The sequence below is a fragment of the Lutzomyia longipalpis genome, chromosome 1 (genome assembly GCF_024334085.1).
Source record: "Lutzomyia longipalpis isolate SR_M1_2022 chromosome 1, ASM2433408v1".
Classification (NCBI taxonomy): domain Eukaryota; kingdom Metazoa; phylum Arthropoda; class Insecta; order Diptera; family Psychodidae; genus Lutzomyia; species Lutzomyia longipalpis.
The window spans coordinates 44,540,495-44,558,090 of NC_074707.1; the positions used below are offsets into that span (position 1 = coordinate 44,540,495).

The 17,596-nt window shown below is 34.0% G+C and overlaps 1 protein-coding gene across 1 annotated transcript; it reads right to left on the bottom strand.

Moving 5' to 3' along the window:
- Positions 1-233: 233 nt before the first annotated feature.
- On the bottom strand, positions 234-10,328 carry LOC129787578 (homeobox protein slou). The gene is made up of 5 exons (XM_055823291.1): positions 9,371-10,328; positions 9,065-9,284; positions 1,682-1,847; positions 1,479-1,602; positions 234-1,026 (listed from the first exon to the last, which is right to left on the bottom strand). The coding sequence occupies exons 1-5, from the start codon at positions 10,109-10,111 to the stop codon at positions 808-810; spliced, it is 1,470 nt and encodes a 489-aa protein (XP_055679266.1). The 5' UTR covers positions 10,112-10,328; the 3' UTR covers positions 234-807.
- Positions 10,329-17,596: the final 7,268 nt, after the last annotated feature.

Sequence of the window (17,596 nt, forward strand, 5' to 3'; positions counted from 1 at the left end):
ATTTATAATTTGCTTCTACACGACTTTAAATTCCAAACGAAAAAAACAACACATCTCCAAGACGAGGGTGACACTCACCAATGGCTCAGCATTAAATGTAAATTGCTTGAGGGGGCTCTAAAATGGACATGGAAAAAAACTTATAATTGGTTCTCTCGCTTTTGGAGCATTTTTTTTTCAGGGGTTTTCTTGTATATGCACAATGAGGTGGGGAGGATACATAAGATAAATGCTTTAGTTTTTTAATATTTTATTTATATTTTAATTACTATTTACATTTCTTTGTATTAAACTGATCTCTCTATTTACAAGTTTTGTATTAAAACATTTTTTTTGTACAGAATATCCACATTTTGCTCTTCATTTATATTGCGTCTTGGTTCTCAAAGGAAAAGAATTTTCACAAAAGGAAAACTAAATCATTATAGGATAAGTTACCTAATTGAAAGATCTTTAAAAAAAATGAAATTATCTACAACTTTCGTTTTAAATGATTCTATTTCTTTACCGCATTCTACAAAGATAAATCACTCATTTTTCATTAAAATTTTAAGCCCTAAAATTGTAGAGCAACTACGGTGGGATTTTGATTATCAAAAAATTAAAACCTCAATTCAATATAAAATAAAAGGTAAAAGAAAAAAATTTCGGTAATTAATGCTTTCAAATGAAACAAATACCAAAGCACATGATTTGCATAGAGTGTGATTTATGCTCTGCAAAATACGGTCAAATTTTCCCGTCGGTCTAAGCACAAATTGGCACTTTATGATACAAATTCTGTGTGTTTCCATACATAGCTGACTTCTAGTTATGAGAATGCGTCAGATGATGGCCACCCAGTGGATGAAAGTAAGGTCCATAGGGTGGGTATGGCACTGCGTGTGGGTAGAGTAGGCTTCCCGTGTAGGAACCTGGTCCGAATGATCCGCCTGAACTTGGTGGTGGAATTGTGGGGCTATTCACGTCCATTCCTGGATTTTGCTTTTTCCATTTCGTCCGTCGATTTTGGAACCATATTTTTACCTATTTTAGAAAATTTAGTTTTAAAACAAAATGTGTCGTAATACTTTTTAAATTAGCCACGTTAAAGGTTTATCCAATTTAGAAAAAAACGTTAGAGAGGTGATCCGCAAATTTTGAAAAATAATTTCCACTTTAACTAAAAGAGTTTAACACTATTGGTTTTTGCCTAGAATACCCGATTTAAAAAAAATCTTATCTAAAAATAGAACCTAAACTCAATTTCTAATATTAGAAAATAAAAACAAAAAAATCTTTCTAACAAAAAGAAAATCGTATTGGCATAACAATGCTATATAGCACGTTACATTTGGCTTTTATTGAACATATTCGGCGCATGAATATTTACATAGTATGAACGTAAAAAAAATATTTGACGGGAGAAAATTTATATCTCAATTTATAGCTCATGTGTTTGTTATTATCGGCATAAAACAGAGTGAAGTTCAACTTACTTGAGTTTCCGTAAGGCTGAGACTTAGCGCTAAATTGAGTCTTTCGCAAACAGACAAGTATCTCGTTGTTTTGAATTTGTTTTCTAACGAAACAAGTTGTTCGTACGTAAAGGCGGTTCGTGCCCTAAAATAAAAAAAAAAATACAAAAATTATTTCATGTTCATAATTTTTATTTAAGTGCTGAAAATTTATTCTGTCTTACCTTCTTGGTTTTGTGCCATTTGATTGGGATTTTCCGTCGGAATTGCCTTTCGCATTACGCGATGATGGATCCTTCTTGGAATCCTCCTCACTGATGTGATCTTCCGTGTCACTCTCCATGGCATCATCACATATTTCTTCATTGTCCATATCACTCATATCCTTTCCTAGAACAAAATGAAACTTTTGTACTAATTTATCTTACTTGGCTGTATTTTTCTTGCGAAAAACTGCGAAAATCTTTCTGGTCTTAAGTTACGTTGTACGTTTATTGAATATATAGATAGATAGCTCATCAATTCACCTGAATCCTTCTCACAATCCCCATATCATCACCCTTCGGTAACAACCCTCCATTTCGATTGAAATACCGCGTGGATTTCTTCGAAAGTGAGGTGGAGTGTGAGGTGCTATAAATGTGCGTCAGGACTAACCCCAATCATTTGTAATTTACCAGTTAAACCACCGACAAGTGTCCACCGTATCCAATGTATTAGAGTCGATTGGCTGATTTTATTCTGATTGATTCTGATATTCCCATGAGAAATGTGGGGTGACGATTGCCCAGTGAGAATTGCCCACCCTAACGACTAATTCTATTGCACAATAGAATACCTATCACTGTGTATCCCAAATGAATAGATATTACGTTTTTTTCCTCCCCCTTCAAACCTATTTGGAAGTTCAAATGGCTATCCAGTCACAGAAGGTTTATTCCATTAGCAGCATAAAAAGTTACCTCACTTTGATTGCAAAGAATTTCGTCTAGCTGGAAGGAGCCTACTTCTAAGATGCTAAATCCTTTAATTGAATTTTTTTCCTCCATTTACTATGTTGAGCGATTACTTAAAGGATTGTTGTACATGCGTCCTATATTGTATTATCCAATTGATTAAATTACGTGCTTTTCTGCATTTCGAGGGGTGTATTTAAAAAATATACATAAAGGACACTAAAAATGAATAAGGAAAATAATCTTAAAAGTCAAGATTTATAAAAATTGAAATTACTCAAACGACTTTTAGGGTTGTTAGGCGAATTAGGAACTATTGACAATTTATTTATGCAATTCTAACGTTTTCTAACGTAAATGAATAATTATTTAAGTTCGTACTTAATTCCTTAATAAAATATGAAAATATCATAAAGCATAAGAACTAAACATGAAATACAGAAATGCAAATAAAACAGGATAAATTAAATGCTTGGAAATATCGAAATCTCAGAAGTTGATGGACCATGAGCTACAATCTATTCATTGACTGCTAGGCTATGGGGAAAGTCTATTCCTTATGGGATTGGTAGGTATATAGCTGCTTTAGCAAATTGAGAAACCCATTAAATATTAATACAGTTGCACGAATGGCAATAAATTTTAATGAGAGGGCAAATGATATGAACATGTGTTCCGCCGGTGGTAGTGCCGCCGCAATCGGTGGTGGGTGCGAAAATGCGATTTAGAAGTGGCATAAAAACACAATTTGTATTGATAGAGTTTTGTGGGATGGTAAGGTACTATGTATATACGGATGGCTGGGGCATTAGGGATCTGCGTCATCAGCTTTTCATGAACATCCACCCACCACCCCGTCCGACCAAGAGCCACTTTGTGTGTGGAACATCCATAAAACGCTTCTTCAATATTTAATGAGTGTTGCTACTTTGATTGCCTGCGATTTAATAACGCAACTTCTCTTTTCTTTTCAGCACAGCACCACATTTCCCCGTGCGTGCGAAAATATCAGCATTAGAAGCATTTAATACGGGAAAATGCCATGTGGCAGAGGGAGACAATGTAATACTACAAAATTTTCATCTTATACTCTCCTCATTGATGTTGTGAGAAGAGCTTGATATCGTATTCCCTCGATTAGTGACGATAAGCTCCTCCTATGGTGCAACATATATAGCATAGCTATATGTATGTAACTATGTACATAGCTATATAATGCCTTTTCTCGCACACACTCCGCAATATACGGCAAAAAGTGAGACGGAAAACGAAAGCAAGAGATATATTTATTATTAATGAAAACCATACAAATGCCACGCCCATTTGTTTTCATACAATTTGCTTTGCCATCATAAAAAAAGCATACCAAATTCAACGTTTATGTATGTTGAACACACAATTTTCCGTATATATTCACAATATTTCCCTTCCTAACATCATACCCGTTTTTTTCGGCAAACACAATACTAAATGCGATTGTATTTAGAATGGGAAAATAAAGCTTTTTCGTTAACGCGATAATTGGACTTTGGGTCGTCCTAACGGAGTATCCTCGCTATTTCGAAGCTATTAAAACTTTCAAGGTATTTTTTTCGTGTTGCATGAAAAAATATACATATAAAAATGCAAAGATAAATATATATAAACTGAAAAGATAAAAATTAAATATAGCATGGATGGAACAGTATAAAGCGAAAGAACGGTAAGTAAAACTTACGGGCTGTGATTCTTTCTTTGTCAGTGAAATGTGAAATTGACTGAAAATTGAGGATGGGAAAATTTTGAGGAGAGACTTACTCGAGAGCCGAATCACAGCCAACGCGCAGAAATTTTGAAGAAAGCCTTAATCGTGGCGGGCGTTGGCTGTGATTCGGCTCACGAGTAAGTCTCTCCTCAAAATTTTCCCATCCTCAATTTTCAGTCAATTTCACATTTCACTGACAAAGAAAGAATCACAGCCCGTAAGTTTTACTTACCGTTCTTTCGCTTTATACTGTTCCATCCATGCTATATTTAATTTTTATCTTTTCAGTTTATATATATTTATCTTTGCATTTTTATATGTATATATCTATGCATTTATATATATTTTATTTTACTTTTATATGTGTATATATAAAACGCCCCGCTGCGCGGGGCGTTGGACTTATGCAATTCAAGATATGACATGTTAACTTTAAAACGCGATATCTCCGGAACGGCTACATAGATTTTCTTCATTTTTGGCATGATGAAAGATATTATAGCCAACTATAATATATCAAAATATGAAGCAAATCTATAAAGCGGTGCCCGAGATATTCATCGAAAACTCATCGAAAATTTTGTTTTCGATTTTAGCGCCACTTGTGGTCATTTTTTGAACTTGCCATGTTCCGAGCAGTTGTAGGGCTCATTAATATCTTTCATTTGAGCCCGGGTTGATCAAAATCGGTCAAGCCGTTCTCGAGTTATGGCCGATTTTCGATGAAAAATTGTGACGGCCATATTGGCTAAACGGCTTGACCGATTTTCGAAAATGAGGTATCGTTGGAAAGGTCTTGATGGCCCCTACAACATATCAAAATTTCAGACCTCTAGCTAATATAGGAGCTGAGATATAGGCAAAACAAAATTTTGAGGTTATTCAAAATGGCGGACGGGGGGGTGGGAGAGTGGATTTGACTTCATAATCGGATGTCTTCCACCCGATATATGAACTTTGCCGTTGACCGCAAGTCTCTATCTATTACCGTTCTCTTGCAATATAGCGTTATATTCCGGCCGGACGGACGGACGGACGGCCGGCCGGCCGGACCAATTTTTGGCGCATACGTTTTTTGGAATGTAGGGACCCTAATTCGTGCTCATCCCAAGTTTGAGCCCGATCTGACGACTTTGCATTTTTGAGTGTACACAGAAGCTGTGCTTCTTTGAAGAAAGAATCACAGCTAAAAACTCCCAATAGAGCCTTCACCACATATCTCAATTAAATTCACTCCTACTCTAACGTGAATTCGCCATATCGATTTCCCAAGTCTTGGATTCTACATATCTAGAAGTAGCGCTCTAGCACAAATTGGAAGGAAGAAAAAGTTTAATCTCTTTGCGAATGTGAATGCATTTCCTTAACTGAAACCACCACACAAAAGCCGGGAGATTAGACTAAAAGGAAAGTTATACGAACTTTTTTTTTTGCCTGGCTCTCTCACATAAAATCTCATTCTTATAAAACTTTTAATGTCAGATCACTTCATTGCTATAAAGTGCATTTGCTGTAGATTGCTTTTTAAAATAAAATTTTTCGACACTATGTATAACTATGCTATGTACAATATTTTCCAAATATTAATATGTATAAAGATTAAAAAAAAGTAATTTAAAATAATTTTATTATTGTATTTTAAAGAATGGATGCAAACTTTTTCTGTATATTTTTAAATTATTTTTTTAATCAAGAATGAAAGCTCTTTAATTCAAAAAATAATTAAACTTTGTTGTTATATTGCATTTAAATGCTCCTTAATAACAAATAGAATTAATTTATTCAACAAACATTATTATTTGATTCAAGCTTAATTATTTGAATCATAAAACTCTCAAAGCCATTAAATAAAATTGGCTATCAATTTTTCCCAAAAATTAGCCAAAATTGAACGCATAGTTGTGTGGCCAAAAGCTCTTTCACAATATATAGTAGTTTTCGTAATATCAAATTGCATTAATCATTATGAAAGTCATTAGAGCAGATTATTATTATGTTGACGTCGTTTCTAAAATGATCTCGTGATAATTTTGTGTGTATAATATGGAAATAACAATGCGAAACGATTATACGCGATAATGATTCCCCCCATTAATTATCAAGTAAGTTAATTACCACAAATTCGTAATGTGTTTGTGTTGATGAGGGAAAATGGATGGTGCCGGGAGGCTTTCGTAGAAGGCGGGCATAAATGAAGAGATGCGAAAATGAGTGGGTGGCTTCGTAATAAAACCCATGAAAATGTATATATAATGTATGCATATACATTAGTCGAAGTCGACTATGGGGGTTACACCAAACGATGTGTCTGCGTATCCCATATCAACAACCCCATCATTTTAATCAATTCTACCCGTGCGTATAGGGGAGGAAGTGGTTTTTGTAAGCAACGACCTGCAGAAAACGATAATAACACCAAACTTCCACAATGTATATGTACATGCAAACACTACCTATTTATGTATATATAGCTGTCTATCTCTCAATTTTGCAACATCTCGATTTCAATGTCAATATTTTATGAAGGAATCTTTTGTCTCGTGCAAGGATAATAAAGAGGGGAGAGATATAAAATTTATTTTATGAGACCACAAGGAATTTTGAATAGGTAATTGCACATTCGGTTCAGCTGGATGTAGATAAATAAATGGAGCTTTTATAAAGTTTCGAGCTATGTACCAGTAAAGTTTACACAAAGAGTTTATGTAGTGTATAGGTATAGGTAGTGCAGGTATCAATTTATAAAACGTAGAAATTAATTATTTCATAGACTACATAAAAGCATAAAAAGCTTTAATATATCTCAAAACCAGAAAACTAATTAAATAAAATTAAAACGAAAGAGAACAAAGGCATTCCCTTCTTCAGCAAATTATGCTTAAAGTCTAGAAATATGCTAAATCATAAAGAATATTGCAATTGGAAGGCAGAACTTATAAATTTAGCATACATTATTTAATAACTACGAGAGGATGGGTATACGTATTCGAATAAGAAACATTGATGGGGGGGGCTCCCTTTTATTTATGTAGTAGGTACCCGTGCATACGGGGTGCGAATACACGTTTATAGACGATGTTGCTATTGTTACCACAGAATTCGCCATTTCCATCATCGCATAAATATGAACGAGAACTGGTGGATGAATAAACGCAAAAGGCAAAACGGGGGAGAGTGAGTGAGCTGAGCATTCAGCAATAATACCCAAAAACACGGTAGAAAACTCCCCTCTGGTGTTTGCAGGAGTGGCACCCACAAGCATTGCAAAAAGGGGTGTTTATTGTACGTATATCTCAATACATGGTGGGTATATATAGCGTTATCGTTATCAGTATTACCGCGCTTGTTGTTAAAACAGCAATTTGCAGGGTCTCCCAGCATGCGCGGGTGTGGGACAAAGAGAAAGGTGTTTAGTACCGAGTTAATAATAATCTCTCGGGACATTTTCTTTAGTCTATCGGGAGGGAAACTTTGTATAAATATATAAATTTCTCATAATTAAGTTGTAAATTAACGTACACCAGACTTTGTTACAATTTGATAACACTCCACAAAACCAAATTAAGGGTAGAGGTGAAACCATAATAAAGTCCTCCACTTTGAGCAAAAGTGTCTTAGCAATGTTCAAGCGATTTATTATTCCATTTCACAGTGACATAAAATCCATTTTCCGCCTCACTACATGCGAATCTACCGTGTCGCACATTGTAATGTAACATTCTCTACTGCCTTCCCTCCCATACAAAGAGAAAATTGCAATTTTCGGGCTATTAGTATCACTGATTGATTGATCAATTAGATTTCATATACGAGGGACTATACGTAAAGCTGTACTATCTATATATTATGCTACATTTTTAACAATAAAAATTGATGTGAATAGTGTAGCCTATAGATTTCTTCTCTTTGAATTCGTCTTATATTCTTCCGGGAAAGATCGACCTTTGACAAAAATCGAAGGATCAGTCTATGATCCACCGATCTTTGACTGGCTTTCTCAGAAGGATATGGTACTCATCCCATTTATATTTTCTTTTAAGATCAGATATGACTAAACTAAACTAATATTTCGGTGAAATGGAAGAAAATAATTGAAAAATTTATTCAAACGTAAATGATATATTTTAAAGTTTTTTAGAGATATTAGTTTGCTGAAAAAAAAAACTTTATTACAACCCCTAGCCAAAAAATAATGCAAAAGGTTCTAAAAAATATTTGTCTCGAAAAATTAGGATATTTTCTTTTTTTCTGAATTTTTTTCTAACTAATTTTTTTTCCATTGAGAGTTACTTTAACCTTCTATTAAAGAGGAAATAGATCGACAACCAAAAATCAATTCTTTCATCGATTTTATTCACCCCGGAAGTTTTAAAAAGAGGAGGAGTTCAGCTTTTAGTATATTTCAATTTTTTCGCCTAAAACATTTTTTCTAAGGATCTTTGCATTATTTTTTTTTATCAAGGATTGTACAATATTCGCTCTATTCCTAGATTTTATTTTCATTGATCTTAATTGACTTTAAAACCAAGAGAATTATCAAGATTTTTTTTTAATTCCCTAAAGTCTAAGCTTTTAAATAGGTACCAAACAACAACTTGAATGCTGACCAATAGTCGAAGCCAAAAAAACTCTAATTCCCTCTCATGTGATAGTTGGATTTGAATACCAAAGTAAGGTTTTATGGTGGCTTTTGTACTGCGGGATAGTTTCCGATTGCATATCACCCAAAGAGGATATTGTTTAGAATTAGAATCTCAATGTCCAACACTGCACTATGTATAGTGGGTGTGTTTGAACAAAGTCGCGGATTAGTTCATTGTTTTTTCGGCAAGTGCAAATCTCCTATATATGGCGTGTCCTACATATATGCATATTTCAAAAATCAGAATAGAATAATATAAACTTACCAGAACGTGAATCATCCATATCGTTGTCCATTGAATCTTTTAGTTTATCCTTATCGTATCCCCAATATTTTGATACAATTTCCGGGCGACTTTTCTTTCCGGTGAACTTGTTGGGGTCAAGGATATTTTCCACTGAGAAGGCAAGCTTTCGTGGAACATCCTTATCAGTGATGCAAACTGCCTTTGAATCCATGGAACGTGTTAAATCCACAGGACAAATCTGCGATTGAGGGATTCCATGTTTGAGGAGTTTTTTTTTAAAGTGGGGACATACATAATATGTATATGGGGGGGTATTTGACTTACCGTCGCTCCATCTTGAGATTCCATATCGTCATTCCCATCTACCACCAATTCTTCACTCGTGTCACTGCGGGCGTAGCTATTATGTAGGCCACCCAACTGTATCCGAAATCCAAAATCGGATATATCGTTGTTGAGCATCGTCCTGGCCAATTTTATCTGGCTTACCTCAAGCTCACCCCCCGTCGGTGGTTCATATTTGATGGGATATTGATTGGGGGTGTTAATGGCAGATAAATTGCTGATTGATTGTGTATCTCCTTCGGGTGATCCATCATTCCTGACATGGTGGTCGCTACAGCTGCGCCCACCGCCGCTACTTGCAAAGTGACCACCACCATACTTGAGACATTCCTCATGGGGGACACACCTACTTCCCGGATGCACTTCCGACGGATCCATTGGGCTCAATCTCTGCTCCAGTATTTGGCGTTTTCGCGTATTTTCATCATCACTAATGGTTTCTGTATAATTAGCATCAATTTGTTTCTGCTGATTGTTATTTGAAGGTGAAGTTAGGTGGGCAATAGAAGACAATTGAAAGGGTCTACTATCCACACTTCTACCCAGCAAATGTCCAGATTTATCGGGATATTTTGCATCCGTCTTGCTGGTTTCAAATCTCGGATATTTGGCTTCTCGTGTTACCACAATACCCTGATCATCGGATTTCGGTGACTTTGATCCTGACATGGGGCTCAAAGGGTGCTCACCGTCGTGTCCCGATGATTGCATCATGACCATATTTTTAAAAGAAGCTATTCCTTATTTTTTTTAATCACAATAGAACACAAATTCTTACAAGTCTGTTATAGAATTAATCTTCGTCAATATTTACGAAGGCTCATTCGTACCGCACAAATTAACCGTGAAAGGTTTATCAACAGCACGTCTAAAAGTTTAGTCCCGCTCAAACGAGGGAGGAAAACACGACAGCACGCTGGCAACGACAGTGACTGACTGTGAGCGAGAGGAAAATTGGGACCAATTCTAGTTCCCAGCATCCGTAAGCCGCATGAGCAGCCGAGGGTCGTTACTCTTATGCTACCATGGCAGGGAAATGGTGATTTTCTTCTCAATATCATACATATGTAGTACTGGAAACACGCCTCTTCAGGAGTGATATACTCTGCGGTATGCGCTCACAATTCCCCCTATTTGTTGCTTGACTCCGCCTCGTGCCGCGGAGATCGTTTGCTCTCTAATATGCAATGTGGAAACCATCCCTTAATACCTTGTTCTAACGCAGAGAAAGCGAGAAGCTCGACACAATATAATGTCCACCCACTCTCATTTAAGTGATTACTTTTCTATATACTATTTTAAGCGTTGCTTACCACACTGCACTAACATCTACGATGGACCACCACCACCAGCCAACCCTTAGGATAAGTGTGGAATGTTGCATGAGCTAGCATACAATAATTAGAACATGTAATGTTTTACAAATCCATTACAATTTCACCCTCACTCCGCACATCCTCGCATGCAGTTTGCTTTGTATTTTTACCAACCACCAAACAAGCAAGACATAATCTTATCCATAATATAATTTTCAATTTATTACTGCCTTGAAAATACTAATTTATAAATTATTTTTTATTAGGCACTTGAGTATCAAAAACTAAATGATATTCCTTGTAGCTAAGTATATTCCTATACTTTAGTTCTGTAAGCAACCCTTATTTAACTACTTATAAAGACCTGAGTGAATTAGACTTTTTGTTTATTTCTTACGCTAACAGAACTATTAAAAATATATTGAAAACTTTATTCTATCTTTTGAGCTCATCAATTTTGGAAGATTAACATAATTTGACATAATTGACCACGAAAACAAGACTTAAGGAATGTCTAAGTGATCTTACAAATTATTTTAATTTTCTGTGGATCTTGTTAAAATCTCTTATACTAACTCACGAAGAATTACTCTTTGTCGTATATTCGTTAACATTCTCTAATATATAATTCAGTGGTATACATAGTAGGTATTCAAGCTCAAAACGCTTTTCTCTTAAAGCTGTACATACATACATAATATACCTATACTCTCCTCCTCACTCACTTGGTACATTAACTTTGTGTGCTTCGGGTCTCATGTTCAAATTTCATCCTTATTCTCTTGGGGACAAATTTAATTGTCTTGCTTAATAGCAATAATCACATCTTACAGTGGAAAATCACTGAAGCAATAATTAGAAAATTTGTTTGAGAAACCCCGAATGAATGAGATGTCGCTGAGTAATGTTGGTGATATTCGGGGTGTCACACTATTTGCCCCCCCCCCCCCCTTACCATGTTCAGATTTGATGAAGAGAGAAGAATTTCAGGCAATTAGTTTGCATCAAAAGTAGCGAAACAGACATGTCAAAAATTTTAACAAGAGAAGTAATTAATTTCTACTAAGTGGATATATTAATCTTTTTCCACTTGTATGCTAAATTTAGAAAGCAGCCGTTTGTGCAACACACATGTAGGATTGCAGTCGGCAATTAAAATATCCCACAATGTGTGTATTGTAAATAAAATGAATATATGCGTATAAAATGCAACATAATTATATTTTATGTCTCATAAAATGTTAATTAATTATGTGCATCACTTAATTTTAAGTGATTTATGCGCATTATTGTATCATAAAATTTTTCTGCCATTCACGCCATTTACATAAATATATATGTAACATTTTAATGTATTTTCCTTTATAAAATCCTTAAGGGAAAAAAGTGCAATAACTTTTTGGTGTTCAACGTGTTAACTTTATTAGGGGATAGTCGAAAATATTTGTGTTAGAGGGTTGTTTTTAGCTATGCTTTCCTCCCTTTGGATTGTATCCTGAATAAGCACGTAGGTACTGCTTGAATGATTCTCATGTTCAAAAGGGGGATGAAAAAAGCATAAATGTAAACCTTCAACACTAAACTCATGCTTTTAACATAGATAGCGCTCTTGAATGGTTTGGAGGGTAAATGGTCTAAATTCATCTCAAAAGGACATTCGATGTCCTTTTTAGTACATTTTGTAGGCGAGATTCTTCTCATATTTACATCGTTGACTGTGTAGATGGCAACAAAATGAGTCCTGAATGAGGCTTAAATAATTTTTGTAATATCTCCCAGCGAGATAAATTATTTGAGAAAGTTTTATTAAGTAAAATTTCCTAGAAACTTTCCACTTTCTTGCTTTTAATATTTTTTTAAACATAAAAAAGTAAAAGTAAAATTTCCAAATTTAATAAAACTTTTTAAAAGGATCTGAAGGCTGAAAAAATAATAAAAGATTGACAAAGCCTTCATCTTCTCACTATTTTCATCGTATAATTTTAATGAGGGAGAAACGTATGTATCCCGACAAAATACTTGAGATTAACAGAGCATAATTGGTCAACAAAACCTCTAGCAAAATCTATTGTTATAAATCTTTGAGAAAACACACAAAACGTAAATGTGTGACGAAGGTTTAATTTAGGTAGGTATTGTGGGATCGAATATCTCATTAAATGGCTCATGGACGGCATATAATAACATTATATATGTGGAGAGGAGCACGTGTCTTGATTTTGAAGTCCCTTTCAATGATCCATGATACATATACACAATGTTTCTCCTTCTCAAATGAAGCCTTTTACTCATACAATTTATAACATAATTGAGAACTATACAACAATAATAGTCTTATCCATCAATTAAAATTAATAAACATCACTCATGACGATGATACTTAAAATTTCAAATGAATGCGCGTAATTTTCCCGTCGGAAAAATTGACCAATTTCCTCTCAGGGAATAAAAGTTATGAAAAAATGCATGAGATTTTCATACTTTATGGATAGATAGAATTTTTTTTCGGAAGAGAAAAGTTATGAGGCGAATATTTTATTTGTATTTCATCACCAGCAATGTCTCGTGAAATTAGCATCCGTGTGAAAATGATTTGGGGCGAAAAAAAGGATGACAAAGTTATTTACATATTTATTACAAAACGTGCTCTCTCTCAGGTATTTTCTTCACACTTTTTGTATTTCTTTTTGAGGGAAATTGGAAAAAGGCAAGACAATGATCAATAATGTTTTTCATATTATAAATTTTAATCAAATTAACTAATATAAAATTTCAATGCGATGACGCTCCCACACCCTGCGCGACTGTGCCACACTGTTGCAGGATATATTTTGGTGGAGGTAAATGGCATTACTCGCACCCTCAGACAAAAATCACACAATTTAAGCACTCTATTAAGGAGTCTATTAAAAGTATACACAACACAGGACGACGGCATCCCCTCGACCAAGTAATTGGTCCATAATCTTTCTGACAGATTGAAATTTGCTTTCCCCCTTGGCTTCTGTATACAATACCAAAAAACTCCGGGTGGGAGGGAAAATCCCAGTGGCTTCGGGCGAGGGTTGAAGAGGCGCCGCTACAAAGGCGGAAGCCCTGAATAGGAATTCTCAGATGAATACCCTCTCGGGTGAGTGGTGGTTCAACAATAAACACTCGATGGAAAAATATAATCTGATGGTATAGATTTGAGAAAAGGGGAGGACTCTCCCCAATTCTCCAATCCATTTTGTAATACTATGAAGGATAGAAGTATTCACTTTTTTGGAAAGTGTATATGAAGCTACTTATACTTCAATCATTCATGAAAGAACTTCTTCTGAAGCTTATACATACACACAAAAAAATGCGCGTAGTAATAAATACTGTTCCCATACAAAATTCCATTAGATTCTACTACGTTAGCTTTTGAATACGCGCCTATAATGCATATTGTAGCTTCAAAAGCTATTGCATTTTAGAATCTACTATGATAGCTTTTGAAAACGCGCCAATAATGTATAATGTAGTTTGTACTATGCACAGGTCAAATCAATCAAAGACACATTAGATTTTACTATGCATCAATTTTAAATTCATTGTTTGTACGTATTGATATCATTTCTTATTGGTTTAGATATTAAAATATTCAGAATTAAAACACATTGCTTTTCAATTTGATTTCATTTTTTTTTATTTTCACCTTCTTATATTTGATTACACGTTTTTTATACATACGTAATTTAATATTTTAGCACATCCTGATTAATTTTCTTGCTGCCTGAACTTGTCGTCCTCTGGAACTTCTTCCTTCGGGTTTTCCATTTTGATGATTTGGGAGATATGACTGGATTTTTCCTGAAAAATATGAATTTTATATTATAATTAAATGGTGGATCAAATGAAAAAATATCAATAATATTACATACCATCCACGTTATTCCGTATATTTTTAAAAGTCGTTTTTCGACGCCGTCATCCTTGTTGAGTTCAGGCCAATCTCAGTTTTCCGAATAAGGCTTTTCTCATTGATCTCGGGCAATATAATTTTTCTGGAAAGTAAATTTCATTGTAGAAGCTGAGCTATACAAAATATCTCTAAAAGATTTTACCTTTTTTTTAAATCGTTCAGATTGTAATTCTTTTTAATTTCCAATGGAGATATCCTTTCACTGTACACTTTTATTTTCCAGTCCATAAACTATTTTCTTTTAGCATTTCCTCAAGTTGTCTCAAATTAATATTGCGTATGAGAAAAAGTGATTTCAATATGGAAAAAATTAACATTTAATATTTTTATTAGGATCAAAAATAAAAATTTTGAATCTACCTACGAAGAATTATACTTTTAAATATTTTACATAGTAGATTACTATTTAAATATGAAAGAAATTGAATCTAAACCTAAAATTATACTTTCAATATTTGACGTAGTAAATATTACTATGTGAATCAATAATTTGGGCATAGTAGTTTTTAAATTGCTTAGCTTTTGTTTCAATCGTTTTTATTTTTAAATCAAAAGCTTTTCATAATATACTTTACAATAATCGCGAATTTTCGTGATTGAATCAAAATTTTTACACATTTTAAAAACAAAACAGCGTTATTTTAGAATTCACTGCTAAAATTTTTTTGTGTGTATAGCATGAGAATTTAGTGATATGATCAAATTTTATGTAAAAACCAAGCAATATTTTAACAAAAACAGGAATATGTTTAAGAACATTACTCATGACATTTCCCCTGTGATTGATTCATTTTCATTGAGAAAATCTCACTCTTGCAGTGCAATTCTCCATTCCAATTGAGTGTGAGTGCAGATTGATGTGCGTTTAATCAATATTCCTGCAATTGTTGTTCGACTTATCACCGCCTTTTTAACACATGTTCCCAATTGTATATGCTTCGTATTTTGTTGAAATGGTTGATGGGGGTGGTGGTATTGTTAAACACCCAAGAATGAAATGCAAAAAAGCAATTCTATGCGCAATCTATCTGTCTTTTTATTTCTCAACAATAAAAATCCTGAAAGGCGTAGTCAGGACTTTTTGTTTAAAGGAGGAGGAGGAATATCTCTGACAAAAAAAAAAACAATAAAATTCAGATAGGTTGTAGAAGAAGCAACGTGCGCAATCAAACATTTCATTTAACAATTGAAGATTTTCTTGTTCTATTATTCACACTCATGAGCAACCGCATATATTCGGTTATATTGGAGAAAAAAATAATAATTAAACGCAAATGTATTCATACCTTCTCCTGGTTTACTCATCTATGTATACATTATATATTTTCATACATTGTATGTACATTTATCACATCAAATGTTGTGATGTATTTTAATTTGGCTAAAATAAGTACACGCAGCATTTGTAAGTTGTACGCAGAGTTGGACGCAAAACATCAAAGTTTCATGAAATAAATTGAAATGAAATGAAAAGTGTGAAACTAAATTTATTTTATTTCTATTGAACGAACATTCTAAGTAAAATCCTTTTGTAGATATTTGGAAGACCCTCTGGTTCGGCACATTCATCATTGACTTCCTAAACATTCTAAAAGTTTGTTTAAAAATATTTATATTTGTCAAAAAAAAAATTTGAATCTATGCAGTTAATTAGTTAGTTGTATTTGATTTATTAAATTTTTTTGGAAAATTCTAATCAGGATAATCACAAATTGAATAAATTAGTGGTGAAATTTTTTCAATGAAATTTTGAATTTTGCAAAACATAATGCATAACTCCTGGGTGGTTCACATGTGCGCGTGGGGTTTTTGGTGAGCAATTTTAGTCAGTGGTGGTTGGGATATCATCACACCCTTAGCGATCTCCACCTCCGCAAAAATACCACTCAAAAGAGGGAGGGAAAGAGAGAGAGAGAGTGTGTACATAATATATTTGAAATGTGCCGCACAAAAGCCCTCATTGTGGGTATCGTTGCTCTTCATATCGTGATTGCTTTGTGATCTTTTGCCATTTCTCAATGTACAATTTGCTGCCAAAGGGAGCATTTTCGCTTATTAATTTTCATGTAACTTTTGCCAAAAAGGGAATTTGTTCTTTCTCTCCCTCAGACGTTTTTTCCCTACCTCAATGAATATGTTTGCAAAAAAGGAAAATCACAAAAAAATAAATCCAATCATATTTCCATGTTGTGCCCAGAAAAAGAACGATAGCATGAGTAATATTCATGATAATCATATTATAATACAAAAATTTCTATAAAAAAGAAGAATTATTCCAGTCAAAATTGACACAACCTTAGGCACTAATTTTAGTAATTTACCTCAGTTAGTAATTTTTCACATTTACGCACATTTTGGGAGAACATTAAAAAAGTTATATATATTTCGTGATTGTCTTTCATTGGTGGTCTCACGTGAAATGGCAATTTGTCAAGAAGAATTAAATTCACTCACTTAACTAAATGAAAGTAATTAAAATGGAAACAAATTGGAGGGGTGGTTTGAAAAGGAAGTCTCGCTCTGCGAGGGAGAAATTGAGAATTTCCACACCAAATTGCGTACACTATCTTTTGATGAAAACGTTATCCGATTGAGTGAAATGGTTTTATCCCCAATCCACTAGAAAAAGGTTTTTTTTCGTGTCGGCAATCCCTTAAAATCACCATGCAGCAGACACATGTGGAACTTTATAGAAGAAAAATATCAATTTTTAGAGATATCCTTTATGGTTTCAATAATTGTATATTTTCGCATTTACGTAAAAGTTTTATTATCGTTGTTAAACAAGAGCCAAAAGCTTCAAGTGTTAATTTAGCTAATATTTGAGCCTAATTTCAGCTAAATATTAACACAAAAGCATTAGCTCGTATAATTTGAGCTTTAAATAAATAATATAGGTACAATTCACGCTCATAAATTACTAAGCTTACAATGTTGGCC